Source organism: Cherax quadricarinatus, chromosome 6, assembly GCF_038502225.1.
Source record: "Cherax quadricarinatus isolate ZL_2023a chromosome 6, ASM3850222v1, whole genome shotgun sequence".
In the NCBI taxonomy this organism is placed as follows: Eukaryota; Metazoa; Arthropoda; class Malacostraca; order Decapoda; family Parastacidae; genus Cherax; species Cherax quadricarinatus.
In genome coordinates, this window is record NC_091297.1 from 23,469,910 (window position 1) to 23,496,900 (window position 26,991).

General features: G+C 37.3%; 1 protein-coding gene across 1 annotated transcript in view; it reads left to right on the forward strand.

Moving 5' to 3' along the window:
* Positions 1-26,991, forward strand: part of LOC128692722 (uncharacterized) — a 94,954-nt gene that overhangs the window by 29,974 nt on the left and 37,989 nt on the right. Inside the window, exons 3-6 of the mRNA XM_070080998.1 lie at positions 5,472-5,679; positions 6,248-6,444; positions 17,910-18,031; positions 20,347-20,533. Coding sequence (XP_069937099.1) covers positions 5,472-5,679; positions 6,248-6,444; positions 17,910-18,031; positions 20,347-20,533 — 714 coding nt within the window. The remainder of the gene's footprint in view (positions 1-5,471; positions 5,680-6,247; positions 6,445-17,909; positions 18,032-20,346; positions 20,534-26,991) is intronic.

Below are 26,991 nucleotides of genomic sequence, written 5' to 3' on the forward strand. Positions count from 1 at the left end.
GTGTGTGTGTGTGTGTGTGTGGGTATTAACTTCGTAATATGTAAAATTGTGACTAGTGAAATTATCGAAAAGTGGTTATAAGTTGTAAGTGTTGTGGTGACTTTTTCTGATAAAATAGTTAAAACGAGAACAATTGTGGGTTATGAGTGAAAATGTTTTCCCTATGTTGTATATGAAATGTGTAATACTGAGATGGTGACGACGAAGAAGATCCAGAACAAAATGCACAGAATTTCCTCAAGAGAAAAATATGTTGATTTTAGTCAATGAATTGTACCTTTTTTTCAATGAATTTTTTTGTTGGATGTATATGAAATGCATTGGTTGTATAATAAATAGTGTTATCCTGCATTTTATTGTCTGCCCGACAAGATTCAGCCTGTGTGTGTGGTCATCACGTGACGTCACTGACAGGGGGAAGTCGACAAGATTCAGCCTGTGTGTGTGAGGTCATCACATGACGTCACTGACCGCCGAGTAAACACAGGTGGGGTGACGTCACACTTGTTTAGACCTGTAGTAAGAGAAAGTACCATGCCCCATAGGGGGAGTTCATTTGAATGCTTACCCTGAAAGGAGGGAATCCAAAAACTTGATCAAAGGAGATGGAGGAGAAATACTTGGACATAGAGGTTAGAAGTGGATGGTGAGAGGTGTGGAGGGAAAATCTTTGTATTACTGATATCGAGAAAAACTTGATCCGAGGAATTGGAGCAGGGAATTTGGGATGCAAGTGGGAGTCCATTTTGAATGCTTACCCTCAGAGGGGGAATCCAAAAAAACTTGATCCAAGGAAGTGGAGTCTTTGTATTATTGATATCGAGAAAAACTTGATCCAAGGAAGTGGAGATCATAAGAAAATTCGAAAAAATTTGGGATGGGGGTGAAAGTGGGAAGGAGACCCTCAAAAAAGTTGATATCAAGAAAAACTTAATCCGAGGAGATGGAGGAGAAATTTTGGTATGGGGTGAAATTGGGAAGGAGAACCTCAAAAAGTTGATTTTGAGAAAAACTTGATCCAAGGAGTTGGAGTCTTGGTATTATTGTTATTGAGAAAAACTTGATCCAAGGAAGTAGAGCAGTAATATTTGGGGTAGAAGTGGGTGGTGTGAGGTGTGGGGGGGAAAGATCTTTGTATTATTGACATCGAGAAAAACTTGATCCGAGGAATTGGAGCAGGAATATTTGGGGTGGAAGTGGGTGGTGGGAGGGGTACCCACAGGGGGAAACCCAAAAACTTGATCCAAGGATGTGGAGTCTTTGTATTATCGTTATTGAGAAAAACTTGATCCGAGGAAATGGAGCAGGAAAGTTGGGATGCAAGTGGGAGTCCATTTTGAATGCTTACCCCCAGATGAGGGAATCCAAAAAACTTGATCCAAGGAGATGGAGTCTTTGTATTATTGTTATTGAGAAAATCTTGACCCGAGGAGATGGAGAAGGGAATTTGGGATGCAAGTGGAAGTCCATTTTGAATGCTTACCCCCGGAAGGGGGAATCCAAAAAAACTTGATCCAAGGAAGTGGAGGAGAAATATTTGGACATAGAGGGTAGAAGTGGAAGGTGGGAGGTGTGGGGGAGGGTGTTGATCCGAGGAGATGGAACAGGAATATTTGGGGTGGAAGGAGGGGTACCCAAAAAATTTGATCCAAGGAGATGGAGAGCACTAGAAAATAAAAAATAATTCGAAAAAAATAGGAAAAAATTCTGGGGGTGGGGGTGATCCAGATGACGCTGCAGAAGGCGCTGCAGAAGGCGCGGGAGGGCGCAAGGGCGGGGGCGTGGGCAAGGCGCCAGTCGGGCGGGCGCACGGGGCGCGGGTGTGGGGCGTGGGTGGGGGCGTGGGTGGGGAGGTTGAGGGTGAGGTGGTCGAGGGTGAGGTGGTCGAGGGTGAGGTGGTCGAGGGTGAGGTGGGCGAGGGTGAGGTCAAGGTCATTAGCATAAAGGTGTGAAAAGGAGTCCGCTCAGAGGAGACCGTACTGTGGAGACCATACTGTGGGAGACCGCTCTGTAGAAGAGACCGCTCAGCCGCTTTCAGTACTACTTATATATATATATATATATATATATATATATATATATATATATATATATATATATATATATATATATATATATATTTATATATGTATATTTATATATGTATATATATATATATATATATATATATATATATATATATATATATATATGGTGTCTTTTTTCTGTCTCATAAACATACAAGATTTCAGGTACGTCTTGCTACTTCTACTTACACTTAGGTCACACTACACATACATGTGCAAGGATATAAATACATACCCCTCTGGGTTTTCTTCTATTTCCTTTCTAGTTCTTGTTCTTGTTTATTTCCTCTTGTCTACAAGGGGAAGTGGAACAGAATTCTTCCTCCGTAAGCCATGAGTCTAAATATAAACACATATGCACTTTAATGTGATCCTTTATTGACAACGTTTCGCCCACACAGTGGGCTTTTTCAAGTCACAAACAGATCTACCTGGGGTGGAAGGTACGCGAGTAATTATAGTCAGGTTCAGAATGTTGAGATCAGGTGGAGAATGCTGCAGGTAGATCTGTTTGTGACTTAAACATAAGAACATAAGAAAATAGGAACAATGCAGGAGGCCTGTTGGCCCATACTAGGCAGGTCCTTTACAATTCATCCCACTAACAAAACATTTGACCAACCCAATTGTCAATGCTACCCAACAAATAAGCTCTGATGTGAAAGTCCCACTCAAATCCAACCCCTCCCACTCATGTACTTATCCAACCTAAATTTGAAACTACCCAAAGTCAATAACCCAACTAGGTAGACTGTTCCACTCATCAACTACCCTATTTCCAAACCAATACTTTCCTATGTCCTTTCTAAATCTAAACTTATCCAATTTAAATCCATTACTGCGGGTTCTCTCTTGGAGAGATATCCTCAAGACCTTACTAATATCCCCTTTATTAATACCTATCTTCCACTTATACACTTCGATCAGGTCTCCCCTCATTCTTCGTCTAACAAGTGAATGTAACTTAAGAGTCTTCAATCTTTCTTCATAAGGAAGATTTCTAATGCTATGTATTAATTTAGTCATCCTACGCTGAATGTTTTCTAACGAATTTATGTCCATTCTGTAATATGGAGACCAGAATTGAGCTGCATAATCTAGGTGAGGCCTTACTAATGATGTATAAAGCTGCAGTATGACCTCTGGACTTCTGTTGCTTACACTTCTTGATATAAATCCCAGTAATCTATTTGCCTTATTACGTATGCTTAGGCATTGCTGTCTTGGTTTAAGGTTGCTGCTCACCATAACCCCCAAGTCCTTTTCGCAATCTGTATGGCTAAGTTCTACATCATTTAACTTATAAGTACCAGGGTTATGGGCACTCCCGAGCTTCAGAACCTTGCATTTATCTACATTGAACTGCATCTGCCACTTTTCTGACCACGAATAGAGTTTATCTAAATCTTTCTGAAGTTCCCTAACATCTACGTTTGAATCAATTATCCTACCTATCTTTGTGTCATCAGCGAATTTGCTCATATCACTACTAATTCCTTCATCAAGATCATTGATATATATTATAAACAACAACGGGCCCAAGACTGACCCCTGTGGAACGCCGCTTGTTACCGATCCCCACTCGGATTTAACCCCATTATGGACACTCTGTGCTTTCTGTCTGTGAGCCATGATTCGATTCACGGGAGCACCCTTTCCCCAATGCCATGAGCTGCCACTTTCTTTAACAGTCTTTTGTGCGGAACTCTATCAAAAGTCTTACTAAAATCTAAGTAAATAATATCAAATTCTTTATCGTGGTCAACAGCCTCAAAAGCTTTACTGAAGAAAGTTATTAAATTAGTTAGACAAGACCGGCCACTTGTGAATCCATGCTGAGTATCATTAATCAAGCTATGCTTTTCGAGATGGCTTCTTATAATCTCAGCTATAATTGACTCTAGTAATTTGCCTACAATTGAGGTCAGGCTTATTGGGCGGTAATTTGACGGTAACGACTTGTCCCCTGTTTTAAAAATAGGAATTACATTAGCCATCTTCCACATATCAGAAACTACACCTGTTTGAAGAGATAAATTAAAAATGTTAGTTAATGGTTCACAGAGTTCCATTTTGCATTCCTTAAGAACCCTTGAAAAAACCTCATCAGGACCCGGTGACTTATTTTGCTTCAATTGGTCTATCTGCTTCACAACCATTTCACTAGTGACTGTGATGTTACATAATTTATCTTCTTCTGGCCCACTATAAAAATTAATCGCCCACTGCGTGGGCAAAACGTTGTCAATAAAGGATCACATTAAACTGCATATGTGTTTATATTTCCATTGTGTCGGTATTTTAGACCATTTATTTCCAAGTCATGCGTGTTGTAAGAGGCGACTAAAATGCCGGGAGCAAGGGGCTAGTAACTCCTTCTCCCGTATAAATTATTAAATTTAAAAAGAGAAACTGCCGTTTTTCTTTTTGGGCCACCCTGCCTTGGTGGGATACGGCCGGTTTGTTGAATATATATATATATATATATATATATATATATATATATATATATATATATATATATATATAGGTATGCAGTGCTTTACCAATCTACCCACACTGGACAATACCTTGGCGTGTAGCATGCGCTACACGTTTTGTGGGTAGATTGGTGTGGGTAGATTGGTAAAGCACTGCGTACCTTGACCTAAGGTTCCTTGGTTCGAGTATCCTTCAGCCAGAGATCAGTGTTTGTGTATTTTTCGCCAGCTCTCGCGAATTCCTTGCATTGTTCAAATCTCTAGTAAGGCTGATGCATGCAGGGGATGAGATGAAAAGCTGTAAGCCTTCTCCCTGAAAGCTGGCTGCCTTGGATCAAAACGTGTAGCGCATGCTACACGCCAAAGTATTGTCCAGTGTGGGTAGATTGGTAAAGCACTGCGTACCTTGTCCTAAGGTTCGTAGGTTCGAGTATCCTTCAGCCAGAGATCAGTGTTTGTGTATATTTCTCCTGCTCTCGCGAATTCCTTGCATTGTTCAAATCTCTAGTAAGGCTGATGCATGCAGGGGATGAGATGAAAAGCTGTAAGCCTTCTACCTGTAAGCTGGCTGCCTTGGATCAAAACGTGTAGCGCATGCTACACGCCAAGGTATTATTCAGTGTGGGTAGATTGGTAAAGCACTGCGTACCTTGTCCTAAGGTTCATAGGTTCGAGTCTCCTTCAGCCAGAGATCAGTGTATATATATATATATATATATATATATATATATATATATATATATATATATATATATATATATATATATATATATATATATATATAATTTTAGTTCTTCCAGGATTAATTTGTCAATTTAAGCATTTTTTTGCTATAACGTAAAATTTGGGCAACTTTGTTTATTCAAGCATCCCTCTCTCCCGTTACGCTGCCGTCCACCTCTGACCATTGCTATGATATGTTCAGGTAAACTCAGAGACTCAGGAGCAGCGGAAGTACTCTGAGCTGTGTGATCTTGTGCCACGGGTGTCCGCAGGTCTCCACGGCGCCGGGGTCACATTAGGTCACCCCGTTCTCTACCTCGCCCCTAACTACGTAGACTACCCACTGGTGTTCCTCTCCGTTATATACCACGGCGCTATCTTCGTTCCTTTGAATCCCAACCTCAGCACAGGTGGGTCTTCTCATACAAAGCTGTGATCCTACATGAAGAACTGAGTAATCTAAACAAACCAAAATTTTGCTCTATACATACCGTCCCTTCCTCAGACGTCGATTCACGTATAATTCCAATATACCAACAAATTCCTCTCTCCACACGCACATTTCATGTTATTTATTTATAACCACAAGTGATTTATTGAAATCATCAAGTCGGGAAATGTGTATCACTTGTTGGGCAAGAAATATCCCTGGTGTTTTGCAAACGGAATATGTTGCATTTGCCTTAAGCAACTATATCTAATTTTATATGTGGCCGTTATTTTGAAGATAGGTGTGACTGCCATCTTTACGACTCTATCTCAATGATACATTGTCTTTCTATTTCAATTAGTAGAGAATCTCTAATTTAGATTGCTATAAATCTTACAAAAAAAAGTTCATCACCTTGCATATTCACGTGCCACTTTACAAAAGTTTCACAGGCAATTAACTTTGGACTTTTCTAACAAAAAATTTAGAGTGAACATGTGTGAAGTAAGAGTATGTTTAACCTAACTCATCTGGTGCTCATTGAACAGATGATTTGGTCAATGGATTGAAAGTGAGTGATATTTGCTGGGCCGTGGTGCACTACACTGTGGCTGACAAGTTGGAAACTGCTGTCTCCCGTCTTCCGTCCGGCACTATCAGGAAGGTGTGGGTCTTGGGAGACGCAGCCGGAAGACCCAGCTTTAACGATCTCATGGACTTTCAACCACTACCGCCTGTCACAAAGGTAAAGCTACTAGTAAAACTAATAATATACCTGGTAAACTGACTGATAACCCATCTCATGCATGACTGATGATCCATCTGATGCATAATTGTTAATTTATAAGATGTATAAATTAGTTAAGTATTGTACGTAGCATCACTATTATTTCTGAAACTATTCATTTATTTTGCATATCCATACCCGTAGCTCAATTATAAAATTAATTAGAATCGGCCAATTTAGTGAGCATAATCACTCATGTTTTAAAACTTCAAGGTTCTTGCACGTATTGTAACTCATTTGAGACATCAGTTTCATGTATAAGAAAAGCCAGGATTCTAGTTACATGAGACATTTCGATAAACGCCTCTACACCAACCCAACAATTATACTTAACTGCTGTTCCCCCGACACCGCTTCGCTCAGGGTCTTCTCTGAGAACGCTGTACGTGTACTACGTTAATGATCGACACTGGTGGGCCACTCTCGCTACCTAGAAATATCCCAGTTTTTCTAGAAATGACATTATGGAAAAAAAAATATTAAATTTTAACGCATAGATGACTGTATATAAAAAAAGGTGATTTTTTTAATACTGAAAGAAATGAGAAGAGATTTATTATTTCCAATAATGCATTGTCATATGGATCAGGCATTTACCTCAGTTGTAACGGTATATAAAGTACAAAATTTACTCTACCCTGTCATCGCAAAAGATATGCGAAGCATTTATTTTTTTAATTCAGTCGATATTAAATGATAAGAGCTAATGTTCTAGTTTAGGTAATTTTAAAGATCATTCATATCTAAAGTAAATATACTATCAACTCCTCAGAATGAAACCCACAATGGCCAACTAACTACCAGATACCTATTCACTACTAGGTGAGGAGAGACAAGTATAATGTGACTTGCCCATACGTCTAGCTGCTGCATGGAGAGTGATCCCGGATCACATAGGTTATGAGCCAGGTGTTATACCATAGAACAGCAGGACACCCCATCTTGAAGCTTAGAAATAGGAAATACTTATAGCGGTAGTGTATCTATAAAATTCCAGTGGAATTAAACAAACATACATCACGCAACTCTATTCTCAAATATGCCTCGAAGCAGAGTTCATATATAGAGTTACTGTTAATGATTATTTCCTTGCCGTAAATAAGTATCAGAGACTTGTGATCATGTCAGTCTTTAGTCAGAAAAAAAGTGGCGTTTAATCAACAGATGCCTGGTACGGAATGTATACCCTGAGTAGTGTTTTTTCTCAGCATATATAGACAGAGTTTACCTACCCCAAAGTTAGTTAAAGCTTCCACAAATATTCGTCTACAGGTAAAATGTGACCCTTCGTGCCGTCGATGAGTTTCAAGCCTGTCAAAATAACTCACTGTTAATGCCAAACCTATCAAGGTAGGCGAGATATCACAACTCAAAAACGTACGGGAAACGCTTACTGCACGCATTAAGTCAGTTAAACATGATTCATTTGCAGCATGATCCTCGAGATACCTGTATTACATTTCCCAAGACACTGAACTTGAACTCTCGCAAGAAGTTTAGTGGTTGAACCTTAAAACCTCAGAAGGCAAAGCAGCTGCAGCTCAACTCTCTCAAGATGTCTAGAAGCTATTTCATCCATCCCAAGAAGTCCAGGTGCTAGAGACAGACACCTTAACACACAAAATAAACCTTGCTTCTGTGCCCTAATACCCTCAAAGTCACAGGAAATGCATAAACTCTCTTAGGAGGCATATGAAATGTAGATTAACATATGAAATCCCAAGACGTGGAACGCAAAATAGTTAAAAAAAAAATATTTACGCGGTAACATACTGTAAAAAAAAAAAACAGGAAACCCATATAGATGGACAGATTGAACGAAATCTGTCAAACTTCAATACTCCATAAGAAGGAAAATGATTATTTAATAGTTGTGTTTTCGTACTGACATTCAGTTTCCAATCCTCTAAGATTTTTTTCTAGATTGTTCATGAAAACTCGCCTTAACCTTTGATATACCTTTGATGAGTCTCGAGAGTCTCATTAGTCTCGGAGCTCGGCCATGGGCCAGGCTCCTCTGATGCTTGCCTGGTCAACCAGGCTGTTGCTGCTGGAGGCCCGCTGCCCTACATATCCATCAAAGCCTGGCTGATCTGATATCTGGTGAAGATACTTATCCAGTTTCCTCGTGAAGACTTCTACATTTGTTCCAGCCGTGTTTATGATATCTTCTGGTAAGATGTCTTGGACCTCGGATGTTGATACAGTGTTCTCTTATTGTCCCCACCGCACCCCGGCTCCTCACTGGGTTTATTTTACACTTCCTCCCATATCTCTCACTCCAGTATGTTGTTATGGCAGTGTGCAGATTTGGGACCAGGTCCTCGAGTATATTCCAGGTATATATTATCACGTATCTCTCTCTCTCTCCTCCGCTCCAGTGCGCAACAGCAGGACTTCCACAGCATCCAACAATGCACAGCATGAGAAACTGCGTTTATTTTGGTCGTTGCTGATCGGAGAAAGGCATCTTTGTGTTCCATAAGAGCAGCCGCCTCTACCTCTATCCGCGCGAAAGTGATGGTGCAAGGTGGTGATAAAATTCCAGAGCAGTAAAATAAATATAAAAAGGTGTCCCTATACGTATGAATATAAAGAACATACTGCGACTGGCCGGAATTTGAACCCGAGCTATTGCTCAAAATCCAATAAAATTTGCACCTACTCATCATATACCCCCCAAAAAGATTTCATACGATGAATCATCCTTCGGAAACTGAAACTGATCCCATTGACAATTATTTTACTGTAATCACAGGTAAACGTTAAACCCGTAGAGATATAGCACCTTTGGAATGGGCGGTATTTTGATTCGATCCACTTCCTTGGATCACGGGTCCCTCACCAGCATCAAGACCTCCCCCTCTTCAAGAAGCATAATTCAGTTATTTATTCCAAAATATTAATATATCACTTATAGATTAAAAGTGGTAAAATGGCACCTACACAGTCCAATAACAGTGCCAACCTTCTCAGTAGGATGCGTCTCTGTTGAAATTTTGAAGACGATCAGAAGAGGGTTTTAGCTATCTCGTGGAAACAGTTTCACGGAATAATGTATATAAAATTCTGCAGAGGCCAAATGCACATGTCAATTACTCTACAAAATTTGGCCTAATAATAGTTGATTAGTGTTGAAAATTTAAAACCTATCGGAGAGGGGATTCTAAGTTAAAAAAATAATGTTTGATAGGAAGGGAACACTGTAGTTTACAATGGGATGGCTCTTGTATCACATCCTGTAGTATTTAAGGGTTCACTAAATTTATAAAATTTAAAACACTGTAAAATAAAGAATTTTTAATATTTCTATATTTTTTCGGCTGTAATCAATTTAAAATTTTCTGCAGTCGTTCAAGAAAAAAACTTTATGCTCAACTTGATAAAAAAAATTTACATAGACCATTTAAGTGTAGGCTATAAAGTATAAAAGAAACTCTTAAGCATTTACTAACTGTGGAAAATACTGTATATTCTCCAAAAATACAGTGTATTTTATATGTAAATTGATGGCCTATATTGTAGGTAATAAAAATTAATTTGTAAATAAATAAAGAACCAGCGATGGGTGAGCATCGCAGGGGGGAGAGTCACCATGTTTTGAATGGAACAAGAGAAATGTTAGTGAAAATTGGAAGAATTTTCGTCGCTTTAGGGGTTATATTGGGCTTAAAACCTCTCAAATAGGAGCCAAAATTGTTGGATTTGCAGTTCTGCATAATGTGAGCATTACGCAGATGGACAGGACAGCTTTGGAACCCCAGCTAAGTCATGTCTATTTTGTGTTGAAATTCTGGCCAGTATTTTCTTCATAATTTAGGCAGGGGTGTTTGTATGACACACCATAATCTCCAGACTAATTGGTAAGTTTTATTATTATAAATTCTCCTTCAATGCATATGTATTCACATTTTAAATTAATATGCACTCCATATATTTATATTAATGTTTTTACCAGAATTCCTTGTGATGTATATTTCATTTGAAATTAATATATGTCCAGAGTGACTTGTGGAGAGATAGATTATCGTAGATATCGAAGGAGGACATTTTTGCGACCTAGGTGTCCTAAAATTCCTACTTGTCTCTGTAACCTTGATAAAGAATAATTATCTTTGTTACCATTTACTAGTATGTATCTTATGAGTTACATCTAGGTAAATTTAATTTTCCACACTAACAATCGGTTAAGTGTTTAAAGCCGACCAGAAAAAGCTTTCTCTAGTTATTAAATAGAAACCAGTTTATTTAATAAAAACGGCAATTTAAAATTTTCGTAGATCAAAGGTAAAGCCTAAGCTACTTTTATGAATCCTATACAAGCTGATAGTTTGAAACCTATCTGAAATGGTATTCTCCAGTAATAATTACTCTAAATTCAACTATCCAAATTTTTATTTAACAATTTCATTAATAATTATAATTTGCACCTAGTTTAAAATTATAGGACGTATTCCATCTTATTTACTGCATCATCTTTAATATTTGCATGTTGATAAGATAATGGAATCCTTATTTATGGAATGAAAATAAACAATAAATAAACTGGAAAAATTGGGAATTGTTTAGCCTAAAAGCAAAGCAATCTTTGTTTTCTGGACAAAACGCCAGGATGGAAAATTTGAAGCTGATCAGAAAAAGCATTCTCCAGTCATCGCATGGACTCTAACGATCCCATTTTTTTTAAATAATTTTTATACAATGTCAAATATGACCTCACACAAACTAAATTTAATGGGTACTGTCCTGGCAGTAAGAGGCATCAGCCATTCAATATTGAAACCATTCTAAAGAGGAATACTCAAATATTTTTGACGTGATTAAATGGGAATCAAAATTTCACACTACTTTTTTTACATAATACTGGGAGATGTTTGCTAATCACTTGAGTTTCACTCTCCACTATGCTCGAATTAGGAGGCACCTTTTATTAACATTGAGAGTTCTGAAAGTTACTGGAGCCATTCTAGGAAGTTGGGAAAGGGTTTAAGAACCTTTCTCATAAAACACTTGCACGTGCTAATTGTTCCAAGAAATTGGCCCTTTCACTGTACACAAGCTTTCAAAACGGAGGCCAAAGAACACAAGTGAAACTAATGTGACATTTTATTGTGGCAACGTTTCTCTCTCCAGGAGCTTTTATCAGTCTTGATAAAGCTCCTGGAGAGCGAAACTGCCACAATAAAATGACACATTAGTTGCACTTGTGTCCTTTTACCTAATACATTGTCGGTAATTCTACTAACATCAATACAAAAGGGAGGCCGATCAGGTGAGACCTTCTCGAGCTAAGAGCGAAAGAAAAACGGAAAGTTGGAGGAAGAGAACAGAATTCTGGCAACCACTTAAAGGTCCCCCTACGGGAATACCTAAAAAATTACAGTGCGTAATTGTGTGGTAAACTCAACTATTCACAACTGTCTCACTTCTCACTGGTGTTTACGCATAGTATTATATTATATTTTATAATGAATGTCAGAACCTAAGAGCAGAGAAACAGCCACTTAAATGAATATTAAACAATATTTTATTTCATAATGTCTCTTAGAATGATATGTTTTGTAATTATTATAACTTTAATAACAATTGTAATATAATGCATATACAAAAGAACAAAGGTGTTTCCGTTTTACACAGTATATGCACTATGTTGTATGATGGAAGCTTCATCTTATTTGAAGTCTCCACACAGCAGAACTGGTAGTCTGGATTGTGAAAAGTGTGTGTGTTTCTGGAGAGAGTTCCGGGGGTCAACGCCCCCGCGGCCCGGTCTGTGACCAGGCCTCCTTAGGTCAGTGTCCCAGGATGCGACCCACACCAGTCGACTAACACCCAGGTACCCATTTTACTGATGGGGAACATAGACAACAGGTGGAAAGAAACACGTCCAATGTTTCTACTCTGGCTGGGAATCGAACCCAGGCCCTCACCGTGTGAAGCGAGAGCGTTAACCACCAGGCCACCAGAGCCTGTGTGTGTGTGCATATTGAATTAAGGTCAACACATTCTATCTTTCTTGTATGTTCACTGTTAAAAATGATGAATACTTGAAGAATATTATATTCAAACTAGAGACAACAAGGAATCAGTGCAATATGAGAATAATGAATATTACTTAACTCTGCATATTTAATTTAATCTTGAAACGTAATATTGTTTTACTTTCCACATTATTTCTTATGAAAACATTTCAAAATGCTGTGGATTATGTTATATATGTTTTAAATATTCGTCAAAAAAAGTAATTAATGGGTGTTAGCTTGGAAATATTCATGCCGCTGCAAATGATTTAATTTTGAGCATGACGGACATAATACCGTATATTCTGAACATACGTTAATATTAGCGGGAAAAATAGACAACTTCGTTTGTTATGGAAGGCAAATATATTTTTTACTATGTACATAATATTCCAAAGTTCATCCTTATTGTCCATGAAAGGCAAGTATAACTTTGCAGATCTAGCTCTCATGTACTGTGACTCAAGAAATCGTAATGACACGATTGCAAACAAACCATACCCCCGGCCGGGATTGAACCCGCGGTCATAGAGTCTCAAAACTCCAGCCCGTCGCGTTAGCCACTAGACCAGCTAGCCACAATAAGATTCATCCAACTAGGTATATTTCTACACCATAGGAAAGTTAGCACAGGCACCTCTGTGACCACAAATGCAAGTTTTTACAGACGAATCTCCAGCTAGCGTGGCCGTGACGTAGGTGTAGAAATATACCTAGTTGGATGAATCTTATTGTGGCTAGCTGGTCTAGTGGCTAACGCGACGGGCTGGAGTTTTGAGTCTTTATGACCGCGGGTTCAATCCCGGCCGGGGGTATGGTTTGTTTGCAATCGTGTCATTACGATTTCTTGAGTCATGTTGACGGCAATGAAGGGACTTGAGCTAGAGTTCGTCACGGCCACGCTAGCTGGAGATTCGTCTGTAAAAACTTGCATTTGTGGTCACAGAGGTGCCTGTGCTAACCTTCCTATGGTGTAGAAATATACCTAGTTGGATGAATCTTATTGTGGCTAGCTGGTCTAGTGGCTAACGCGACGGGCTGGAGTTTTGAGACTCTATGACCGCGGGTTCAATCCCGGCCGGGGGTATGGTTTCTCATGTACTGTATCCAACACAATGGAAAATGATTATAAATGACCATAATTTTTAAAGGGGTTGACCGGTAAGCCAGTGGAAGGCCTCGGCCAGATGACCAAAGCTTCAGATGCGGGTTATCATCTGACTAAGACCCGCGTCAGGAAACACTTGTCTTGTTTCCTGACAAACCTTACCTAACCTAACCTCTCATGTACTCGAGATATGCTATTGAGCATTTCAGACTGTTTTTGCGGGTACTTACTTTCGTACCGCATCCAGCCTTGCAACTGCATCTGATCACTTTCAGTAGAGCTTCTAGAGTTGGTTATAAATCTATTATTCGCAGTATAGACCGACTACTGACAAATAGCCATCCTTAATATTGCATATCCATCTACTGCTGAACCCTGAAATAAACACAAGCGCTCTGATATCGTGATTCTGCCGTTTTATGTGGCAGAGTGCAAACCCACATAAAAGAGGCGATTGCAATGTTTGTCGCCGGTAAGGCACTACGTCCAGTCTTTCCGGCGTTTCATTGTAAGAGTAAAGTTCCTCTTCTCAAGCTGAAGTACCTTAACTGTATTTTCTACTCGGTGGAATACTTCAGACTGTTTCTTAAAATAAGTATTGTTCTTCAACTTTATTAAAGCAAATTCTTTCCCAGTGCCAAACAGGAGTGATGTTGACTCCCAGCCACAGACTGGATGCACCAATTAAACCAAATTGCGCGTCTCTGCACCCAAATAAATTTGCAGCTAACTGGAGTTCCATATTTTGTGAGTGTTGACGGACATGCTTTTGTCTAACCTAATGCCGTCATCATGAAAACAAATCAAGAAGTCCGTTGCCTGGTAGATGGCAGATGAGACGCAGATGGTATATGAATTCATCATGACATTGACATTTAATAAGTTAGCATCAACTGCCTTGCGTCTAGTTTCTATCAGCTTCTTTATCAACTTTTCCTTAGAGACCTGTTGTACCTCTTGTCTGGTGAAGATATGTTACATCCTTCGTGATTGAACCATATCCTTCAAAAACAATTTTGAGATACCTTTACGTTTTAGTAACATAGTTAACATACATCTTGCAGACAGACTCAAATGTAACAACACGAGGCCATGGTAATCGTTGGAGAAGTGAACCACCAAAGCATTAGCTAAGAACTATAGACCAATAGCTCTGACGTCCCACATCATAAAAATCTTTGAAAGAGTGCTAAGAAGCAGGATTGCAAATCACCTGGATTCCCAAAATCTGCACAATCCAGGGCAACATGGGTTCAGGGCAGGTCGCTCCTGCCTCTCACAACTACTGGATCACTATGATATGGCCTTGGATGCACTGGAAGAAAATCAGAATGCAGATGTAATATACACAGACTTTGCAAAAGCATTTGACAAATGCGATCATGGTGTAATAGCCCATAAAATACGTGCTAAAGGAATAACTGGGAAAGTGGGGAGATGGATCTTCAACTTCCTAACAAATCGAACACAAAGAGTAGTGGTCAACAGAGTTAAATCGGAGGCTGCCATAGTGAAGAGCTCTGTTCCACAAGGCACAGTACTCGCCCCCATCTTATTCCTTATCCTCATATCAGACATAAACAGAGATATACACCACAGCACCGTATCATCCTTTGCGGATGATACTAGGATCTGCATGAGGCTGTCATCTGCTGAGGACGCGGTTAACCTCCAAGAAGATATAAACAAAGTTTTCCAGTGGGCAACGGTAAACAATATGATGTTCAATGAGGACAAATTCCAACTACTCCGTTATGGAAAACTGGAGGAGATAATAACTAGAACAGAGTATACTACTGACTCCGGCCATACAATAGAGCGGAAAAATAATGTAAGGGACCTGGGAGTAGTAATGTCTGAGGATCTCACTTTCAAGGATCACAACAGTGCCACGATCGCACGTGCAAAGAAAATGATAGGATGGATAATGAAAACTTTCAAAACGAGAGATGCCAAGCCCATGATGATCCTTTTCAAATCACTTGTTCTCTCTAGGCTGGAATACTGCTGTACATTAACATCTCCATACAAAGTAGGTGAAATCGCAGATCTAGAGAGTGTACAGAGATCCTTTACTGCACGTATAAGTTCTGTCAAGCACCTTAACTACTGGGAACGCTTGAAAGCACTTGACTTGTACTCGTTGGAACGCAGGAGGGAGAGATATATCATAATCTACACTTGGAAAATCTTGGAAGGAATGGTCCCAAATCTGCACACAGAAATCACTCCCTACGAAAGTAAAAGACTGGGCAGGCGATGCAAAATGCCGCCAATAAAAAGTAGGGGCGCCATTGGTACACTAAGAGAAAACACCATAAGTGTCCGGGGCCCAAAACTGTTCAACAGCCTCCCATCAAGCATTAGGGGAATTGCCAATAAACCCCTGGCTGCCTTCAAGAGAGAGCTGGACAGATACCTAAAGTCAGTGCCGGATCAGCCGGGCTGTGGCTCGTACGTCGGACTGCGTGCGGCCAGCAGTAACAGCCTAGTTGATCAGGCCCTGATCCATCGGGAGGCCTGGTCGTGGACCGGGCCGCGGGGGCGTTGATCCCCGGAATAACCTCCAGGTAACCTCCAGGTAACCATCATGGATGTACCTCAAGTGTTCCGTTGGGTAGCAGAAGCATGTCAGCGCCTCTATCTGCTGTTCAAATAAAAGTGATAGGTGGCAGGACAGTTTATACATGAATATATCAACTCTATTATTGGTGGCTTCAGCAGCTGCTGTTACCAAACTCAGAAAGAGTATTTATGGTCCATGTTGATGGGTTCACCGTTGATTTCTGGCAGAAACCTTTATACACACTGTGAATACATGCTCCTTTTTCTTGAGCGTATATTCCTCAGCTATGTTCACCGCCAATGATTTGAGGATTTTACAAGAAAATTTTGATTTGTACGCTTACGCAGTTTTGAAGCGCTAACACCAGTGGCGATGTCATTTGAACTGTCAATACACTCAGTATCACTTTTTATATTGATTTAATCAATACCTTGTACTACGGCTATGAGGGCTGTCCATGGTCAGACTCTGGTTATAGTGTCCTTGATCTTGGACACGTATTTATTCATATAGAGTTCCTGAGACCGAGTCTTCTGTTGTATAGCAAGGTGTCACTAGGGGTAGTGTGCGGAGTTACTAAAGTAGCCTTTTGAATACGTTTGAATTGGCATCATCGAAATTTCGAGTAAAATAAATGCACGTATCAGCCTACCATATTAAAAAACTCGACTCTCTTTCCTTCCTCCTTCTTCAGCTGGGAGACGCGTCTCCTCATGTGTTTAAGAATTGCTATATTCTATTACTAAAACTATTTCATACATCAAAATAATCTACTAATTGAGGAACTCTATTTAACAACAAATACAATGTAATAAAATTTACATCGTCTTAAATATATATATTTTTTTTTGTTACAGAAAAGGCATTAATATTTAGATAATGTTACGAGGAAAATATAATTAACTTAATAATCTAATTGATCAGGATTAGTGCGAAGCTGAAGACCCGGGCCGGGAGAATACCGGCGAATAAAAAAAAAAAAAAAAAAAAAAAAACCTGAACTTGCTACCATCTGCAGCTCACAAGACTGCCATTCCCAGGAGCCCCTTTGGGGCGGGGCAAATGGCACACCAGAGACCTAGCTTGCCCCTGCGAGCCCCGTGAGGGCGGGGACTGTGGCTAGGCCTGGGGACACTTGGTCCCAAAGATGATGGGGTACTTATACCTCCTCCCATGGGAGACTTATGTCTCGAGACACTCCCCAGATAGGGAGCCAAGGCCGGGTCACCACTATTGGAAAAGACCCGGGCCGGGAGAATACCGGCGAATAAAAAAAAACTCATACTGCAACAGTTTTATTAAGCAGTGAGAGTTGTTCTTATTGGCTATACCATCTAGTAGCAAAACTATCTTAATGGTTCTAAGTTATAATGTAGTTAGAATTTTAGCGAATCTCTACAATGCTAAATATTCTATAACAGTAAACAATATTAGACTAATTAAACTATTAAAGGTTTAACATATTTTTTATTAAAAGACAAATAAAAGGTATTATGCATGGAAAATATAATTTTTGACACAATAACATACACCAGCGTTGGCTTCAACTAGACCGCCCTTATGTATAACTTTATTGTCAAACGCTGTGACGCGGGATAATTCAAGAATTCCATTCACTCTACTTGTGCTCAAGTTCTTAAGAAAAAACTTAACCATACGATAAACAGTTAATCATATTTTGGGGGAAAAGGGTGTTATATGAAAGCAAATAATCAATCCTCCATCTCAGACGGAAGGTCTGGAGCCTGGCAGAGTAGTGGCCATCAACTTCTTGTCCTCGGGCACGACGGGACTATCTAAGGCTGTCATGTGCACCCATCGCAACCTTCTCGCCTCAATGACAATAGATAGGTCAGTTTTGAACTCGCTTATGATTACATTCTTGATAATCAGGTGTAAACGCATTTTTGAAATAACTCACTGAAATTCAGTCTGAACGATAATGATATTTAAATGATTAATAATGATTAAATATTTAAATGATTAATAATTTTAATACTAACTAAATTTAGACTGACAAAATATAACGAGATCACCATTTCTCTAGGCCTATATGTTACATATCAGCCATCATAAGAGGCCTGAGAGAGGGAGAAGAGAATTCATTACTTGTGAATAATGAATTAACTTTTGGAAATGGAACAGAATTCTTCTTCCGTAAGCCATGCGTGTCTTAAGTGGCGACTAAAATGCCGGGAGCAAGGGCCTAGTAGCCCCTTCTCCTGTATATATTACTAAATTTAAAAGGAGAAATTTTGGTTTTACCTTTTGGGCCACCCCACCTCGGTGGGATACAGCTGACGCGTTGAAAGAACGAAAGATATATATATATATATATATATATATATATATATATATATATATATATATATATATATATATATATATATATATATATATGTATATATGTACCGTGCCTAATATGTAAAACTGGTCAATTAGCAAGAACTCATTTAAAATTAAGTCCTTTCTAAAATTTTCTCTTATACGTTTAAAGACATATTTTTTTCCATTAATGTTAATGTAAAATTTTTTAATTTTGCACCAAAAGTATCTTAGAAAACTTACCTAACCTTATTATAACAAGCGCAATTTATTTTAGCCTAACCCAACTAAATATATTTTAGATTTGTTTACAGTAATTTAATACTTACTAAACAAACACAGTGAAATATATTTTTTTTCGTTAGGTTCAGAATGATTTTGGCGAAATTTTTGCATACTTAAATTTTCACTTGTCCTATATGTCAAGATGAGCGTTGCTATTTAAGCCAAGATGGCAAGTTCTGCCTATTCGGCACGACATATATATATATATATATATATATATATATATATATATATATATATATATATATATATATATATATATATATATATATATATATATATATATATATATATATATATATGTCTTGCCGAATATGCAAAACTGATCAATTAGCAAGAACTCATTTAAAATTAAGTCCTTTCCAAAATTTTCTCTTGTACGTTTAAAGATTTTTTTTTCATTAATGTTAATGTAAAAATTTTTAATTTTGCACCAAAAGGAACTTTGAAAACTCACCTAACCTTGTTATAACAAGAGCAATTTATTTTAGCCTAACCCCACTAAATATATTTTAGATTTGTTTACAGTAATTTAATACTAAACAAACACAATGAAATATATTTTTTTCGTTAGGTTCAGAATGATTTTGGCGAAATTATTGCTTACACAAATTTTCGTTTGTCCTATATGGCAAGATGAGCGTTGCTATTTAAGCCAAGATCGCAAGTTCTGCCTATTCGGGACGACATATATATATACATACATATATATATATATATATATATATATATATATATATATATATATATATATATATATATATATATGTATATATATATATATATATATATATATATATATATATATATATATATATATATATATATATATATATATACATATATATATATATGTCGTGCCGAATATGTAAAACTGGTCAATTAACAAGAACTCATTTAAAATTAAGTCCTTTCTAAAATTTTCTCTCAGACGTTTAATGATATATTTTTTTCATTAATGTTTATGTAAAAATTTATAATTTTGCACCAAAACGAACTTAGAAAACTTATCTAACCTCATTATCAAAAGCGCAATTTATTTTAGCCTAACCCAACTAAATATATTTTAGATTTGTTTACAATAATTTAATACTAAACAAACGCAGTGAAATATATTTTTTTCGTTAGGTTCAGAATGATTTTGGCGAAATTATTGCATACACAAATTTTCACTTGTCCTATATGGCAAGATTAACGTTGCTATTTAAGCCAAGATGGCAAGTTCTGCCTATTCGGCACGACATATACATATATATATATATATATATATATATATATATATATATATATATATATATATATATATATATATATATATATATATATATATATATATATATGTATATATACATATATATATATATATATATATATATATATATATATATATATATATATATATATATATATATATATATATATATATATATATATATATATATATATATATATATATATCGTGCAACACTGGGAGTAATGCATCTCAAAAATATATGATTATTTCAATTAAATGAATTTATATTAACATATAATCATTATATTTACTTTTTATTCAGATGTCAGTGGAACGAATATGTACCGGACACCATCAGTCAGATGTTTAAGGCAACATTGCTGGTGATACCGATGTTTCACATATTTGGTTACATCCATGTTGTTGCCACTCTAACACATGGTGGTACAGTGATCACTCTAAGAAAGTTTTCTCCCAAGAGTTTTCTTGAGTCCATCCAAAAATTCAAGGTGAGCGATAGTTATTCATTTGCCTTAACAAATTATTCTCAGTTAATGCTACAAATGCTTCCTGCCAACATTATGAGCTTAATAATCGTTAATATGTTTCGTTTGCTGTGTGTAAATTCTATCTAATTAAATGTGTATGTTTTATTATCTCTGCTAAATATTGGTAAATTATTCAGATAAGTATTTTTGCATAGAGGAAATGCAAAAATTATGTTATCTTCGTTACCTTCGTGTGATTTTGTTCCTTAAGTTTACTTGCATAAAATGTAATTATATTTATTTTAAATATTTAATATCGGGTTACCCATGAATATGGTAATGCACATATTCTTATAATTCCAAAATATTTATCAAAGCTAAGATATTCCATTTTTTTAACCGTACATTGAATTTTAAATTTCCCTGTTTCACCAATGATTTTACAAAATACATAAGCATACATACATGGTATTTTGGCAATGGCTTGGTTGAGTTTATTTTATTTAATTTATTTGTGCCGCTTGAGCGGTGGTTAATAAGGTTAATAAATAAATATAATTTTTAAAGCCAGCTGTATATATATATATTTTATTATTATTATTATTATCACACTGGCCGATTCCCACCAAGGCAGGGTGGCCCGAAAAAGAAAAACTTTCACCATCATTCACTCCATCACTGTCTTGCCAGAAGGGTGCTTTACACTACAGTTTTTAAACTGCAACATTAACACCCCTCCTTCAGAGTGCAGGCACTGTACTTCCCATCTCCAGGACTCAAGTCCGGCCTGCCGGTTTCCCTGAATCCCTTCATAAATGTTACTTTGCTCACACTCCAACAGCACGTCAAGTATTAAAAACCATTTGTCTCCATTCACTCCTATCAAACACGCTCACGCATGCCTGCTGGAAGTCCAAGCCCCTCGCACACAAAACCTCCTTTACCCCCTCCCTCCAACCCTTCCTAGGCCGACCCCTACCCCGCCTTCCTTCCACTACAGACTGATACACTCTTGAAGTCATTCTGTTTCGCTCCATTCTCTCTACATGTCCGAACCACCTCAACAACCCTTCCTCAGCCCTCTGGACAACAGTTTTGGTAATCCCGCACCTCCTCCTAACTTCCAAACTACGAATTCTCTGCATTATATTCACACCACACATTGCCCTCAGACATGACATCTCCACTGCCTCCAGCCTTCTCCTCGCTGCAACATTCATCACCCACGCTTCACACCCATATAAGAGCGTTGGTAAAACTATACTCTCATACATTCCCCTCTTTGCCTCCAAGGACAAAGTTCTTTGTCTCCACAGACTCCTAAGTGCACCACTCACTCTTTTTCCCTCATCAATTCTATGATTCACCTCATCTTTCATAGACCCATCCGCTGACACGTCCACTCCCAAATATCTGAATACATTCACCTCCTCCATACTCTCTCCCTCCAATCTGATATTCAATCTTTCATCACCTAATCTTTTTGTTATCCTCATAACCTTACTCTTTCCTGTATTCACCTTTAATTTTCTTCTTTTGCACACCCTACCAAATTCATCCACCAATCTCTGCAGCTTCTCTTCAGAATCTCCCAAGAGCACAGTGTCATCAGCAAAGAGCAGCTGTGACAACTCCCACTTTGTGTGTGATTCTTTATCTTTTAACTCCACGCCTCTTGCCAAGACCCTCGCATTTACTTCTCTTACAACCCCATCTATAAATATATTAAACAACCACGGTGACATCACACATCCTTGTCTAAGGCCTACTTTTACTGGGAAAAAATTTCCCTCTTTCCTACATACTCTAACTTGAGCCTCACTATCCTCGTAAAAACTCTTCACTGCTTTCAGTAACCTACCTCCTACACCATACACTTGCAACATCTGCCACATTGCCCCCCTATCCACCCTGTCATACGCCTTTTCCAAATCCATAAATGCCACAAAGACCTCTTTAGCCTTATCTAAATACTGTTCACTTATATGTTTCACTGTAAACACCTGGTCCACACACCCCCTACCTTTCCTAAAGCCTCCTTGTTCATCTGCTATCCTATTCTCCGTCTTACTCTTAATTCTTTCAATTATAACTCTACCATACACTTTACCAGGTACACTCAACAGACTTATCCCCCTATAATTTTTGCACTCTCTTTTATCCCCTTTGCCTTTATACAAAGGAACTATGCATGCTCTCTGCCAATCCCTAGGTACCTTACCCTCTTCCATACATTTATTAAATAATTGCACCAACCACTCCAAAACTATATCCCCACCTGCTTTTAACATTTCTATCTTTATCCCATCAATCCCGGCTGCCTTACCCCCTTTCATTTTACCTACTGCCTCACGAACTTCCCCCACACTCACAACTGGCTCTTCCTCACTCCTACAAGATGTTATTCCTCCTTGCCCTATACACGAAATCACAGCTTCCCTATCTTCATCAACATTTAACAATTCCTCAAAATATTCCCTCCATCTTCCCAATACCTCTAACTCTCCATTTAATAACTCTCCTCTCCTATTTTTAACTGACAAATCCATTTGTTCTCTAGGTTTTCTTAACTTGTTAATCTCACTCCAAAACTTTTTCTTATTTTCAACAAAATTTGTTGATAACATCTCACCCACTCTCTCATTTGCTCTCTTTTTACATTGCTTCACCACTCTCTTAACCTCTCTCTTTTTCTCCATATACTCTTCCCTCCTTGCATCACTTCTACTTTGTAAAAACTTCTCATATGCTAACTTTTTCTCCCTTACTACTCTCTTTACATCATCATTCCACCAATCGCTCCTCTTCCCTCCTGCACCCACTTTCCTGTAACCACAAACTTCTGCTGAACACTCTAACACTACATTTTTAAACCTACCCCATACCTCTTCGACCCCATTGCCTATGCTCTCATTAGCCCATCTATCCTCCAATAGCTGTTTATATCTTTCCCTAACTGCCTCCTCTTTTAGTTTATAAACCTTCACCTCTCTCTTCCCTGATGCTTCTATTCTCCTTGTATCCCATCTACCTTTTACTCTCAGTGTAGCTACAACTAGAAAGTGATCTGATATATCTGTGGCCCCTCTATAAACATGTACATCCTGAAGTCTACTCAACAGTCTTTTATCTACCAATACATAATCCAACAAACTACTGTCATTTCGCCCTACATCATATCGTGTATACTTATTTATCCTCTTTTTCTTAAAATATGTATTACCTATAACTAAACCCCTTTCTATACAAAGTTCAATCAAAGGGCTCCCATTATCATTTACACCTGGCACCCCAAACTTACCTACCACACCCTCTCTAAAAGTTTCTCCTACTTTAGCATTCAGGTCCCCTACCACAATTACTCTCTCACTTGGTTCAAAGGCTCCTATACATTCACTTAACATCTCCCAAAATCTCTCTCTCTCCTCTGCATTCCTCTCTTCTCCAGGTGCATACACGCTTATTATGACCCACTTCTCGCATCCAACCTTTACTTTAATCCACATAATTCTTGAATTTACACATTCATATTCTCTTTTCTCCTTCCATAACTGATCATTTAACATTACTGCTACCCCTTCCTTTGCTCTAACTCTCTCAGATACTCCAGATTTAATCCCATTTATTTCCCCCCACTGAAACTCTCCTACCCCCTTCAGCTTTGTTTCGCTTAGAGCCAGGACATCCAACTTCTTTTCATTCATAACATCAGCAATCATCTGTTTCTTGTCATCCGCACTACATCCACGCACATTTAAGCATCCCAGTTTTATAAAGTTTTTCTTCTTCTCTTTTTTAGTAAATGTATACAGGAGAAGGGGTTACTAGCCCATTGCTCCCGGCATTTTAGTCGCCTCATACGACACGCATGGCTTACGGAGGAAAGATTCTTTTCCACTTCCCCATGGACAATAGAAGAAATAAAAAAGAACAAGAGCTATTTAGAAAAAGGAGAAAAACCTAGATGTATGTATATATATATATATGCATGTGCGTGTCTGTGAAGTGTGACCAAAGTGTAAGTAGGAGTAGCAAGATATCCCTGTTATCTAGCGTGTTTATGAGACAGAAAAAGAAACCAGCAATCCTACCATCATGCAAAACAGTTACAGGTTTTTGTTTCACAGTCATCTGGCAGGACGGTAGTACTTCCCTGGGTGGTTGCTGTCTACCAACCTACTACCTATATATATATATATATATATATATATATATATATATATATATATATATATATATATATATATATATATATATATATATATATATATATATATATATATATATATATATATATATATATATATATATATATATATATATATATATGTCGTGCCGAATATGTAAAACTGGTCAATTAGCAAGAACTCATTTAAAATTAAGTCCTTTCTAAAATTTTCTCTTATACGTTTAAAGATATATTTTTTTCATTAATTGTAATGTAAAAATTTTAAATTTTGCTCCAAAAGAATCTTAGAAAACTTACCTAACCTTATTATAACAAGAACAATTTATTTTAGCCTAACCCAACTAAATATATTTTAGATTTGTTTACAATAATTTAATACTAAACAAACAGAGGGAAATATATTTTTTTCGTTAGGTTCAGAATGATTTTGGCGAAATTATTGCATACGCAAATTTTCACTTGTCCTATATGGCAAGATGAGCGTTGCTATTTAAGCCAAGATCGCAAGTTCTGCCTATTCGGCACGACATATACGTATATATATATATATATGTCGTGCCGAATATGTAAAACTGGTCAATTAGCAAGAACTCATTTAAAATTAAGTCCTTTCTAAAATTTTCTCTTATACGTTTAAAGATATATTTTTTTCATTAATGTTAAGGTAAAAATTTTTAATTTTGCACTAAAAGAATCTTAGAAAACTTACCTAACCTTATTATAACAAGAGTAATTTATTTTAGCCTAACCCAACTAAATACATTTTGGATTTGTTTACAATAATTTAATACTAACGAACACAGTGAAATATTTTTTTTTCGTTAGGTTAAGAATGATTTTGGCGAAATTATTCCATACACAAATTTTCGCTTGTCCTATATGGCAAGATGAGCGTTGCTATTTAAGCCAAGATCGCAAGTTCTGCCTATTCGGCACGACATATATATATATATATATATATATATATATATATATATATATATATATATATATATATATATATATATATATATATATATATATATATATATATATATATATATATATATATATGTGTACAAACAGCCCCGGGGAGAACCTTGAGTTTTCCCTGAGGTACGTTTATTGTCTTCTCTAAAGATGAGGGTCCCCAGTCCAGCTTTAGAGGTGGTACCTCCCTATATTTTATATATATTATTTATATATATACGTATTCGAAATCGCTACTAATGTCACTACAGTCAGAATCTTGGAATATGTATTAAGAAGCAAGATTTTAATCAAATGGAATGAAAAATTTGCACAAACCTGGGAAGCATGGCATAAAAATAATAATAATAATAATAATAATAATAATAATAATAATAATAATAATAATAATAATAATAATAATAATAATAATAATTTTATTTCTACACGTACAAGGTATACAGTCCTATCTGATATCCTACTATAAAGAAAGCCGCTTGTTATGCAGAGCATATCGGGCAATTTAGGTCAATTTGGTCCCAGGATGTGACCCACACCAGTCGACTAACACCCAGATACCCATTTTATACTGATGGGTGAAAATGGACAGCAGGTATCTTATGGAAACACGTCCTAATATTATCCAGCCGTACTGTGGATTCCAACTCCGGACCTCAGTATGTGAGCTGAGGGCGCTAGAGATCGAGGTAGGGGACACGCCTTTCGTTATTGCTACACATTTTTGACAGGGTCCTGAACGCACCGGAAGATGTACAAAACGCACATGTGTTGTAAACTGATTTTACAAAAGCGTTTGACAAGTGTGATCATGGTGTAAAAACTCACAAAATACGTTCAAAAGGATTAACTGGTAATCTATAGGTGAATGAGAAATAGCTGTCGTAGCCCTAATGTGGTAAATTTTGCGGATAATTAAAATTAGTATTTAAGCGTGTTACATAATTCATAGGAAACTAACCACGAAAAGAAATCGTAACAAAAATGAAAACTTACTTTTTTTTTTTATGGCGTTCTGAAGTTTTACAGTATTAGCTTAGTCTCCAGTGGTAATAATGTACGGAGTACTAAGTTTTACTCTCAAATCTTGAACACTTGCTCTAGATTGATGTTGTTTTATCACTGTTTCAGAGTGTGATAGTCAGTGAAATATAGAAACATATAGTGTCATGTTACACGTCTTTCAGCAGTAGTATTAGTAGTGACAGTAGTAGTGACAGTAGTAGTGACAGTAGTAGTGACAGTAGTAGTGACAGTAGTAGTGACAGTAGTAGTGACAGTAGTAGTGACAGTAGTAGTGACAGTAGTAGTGACAGTAATAGTG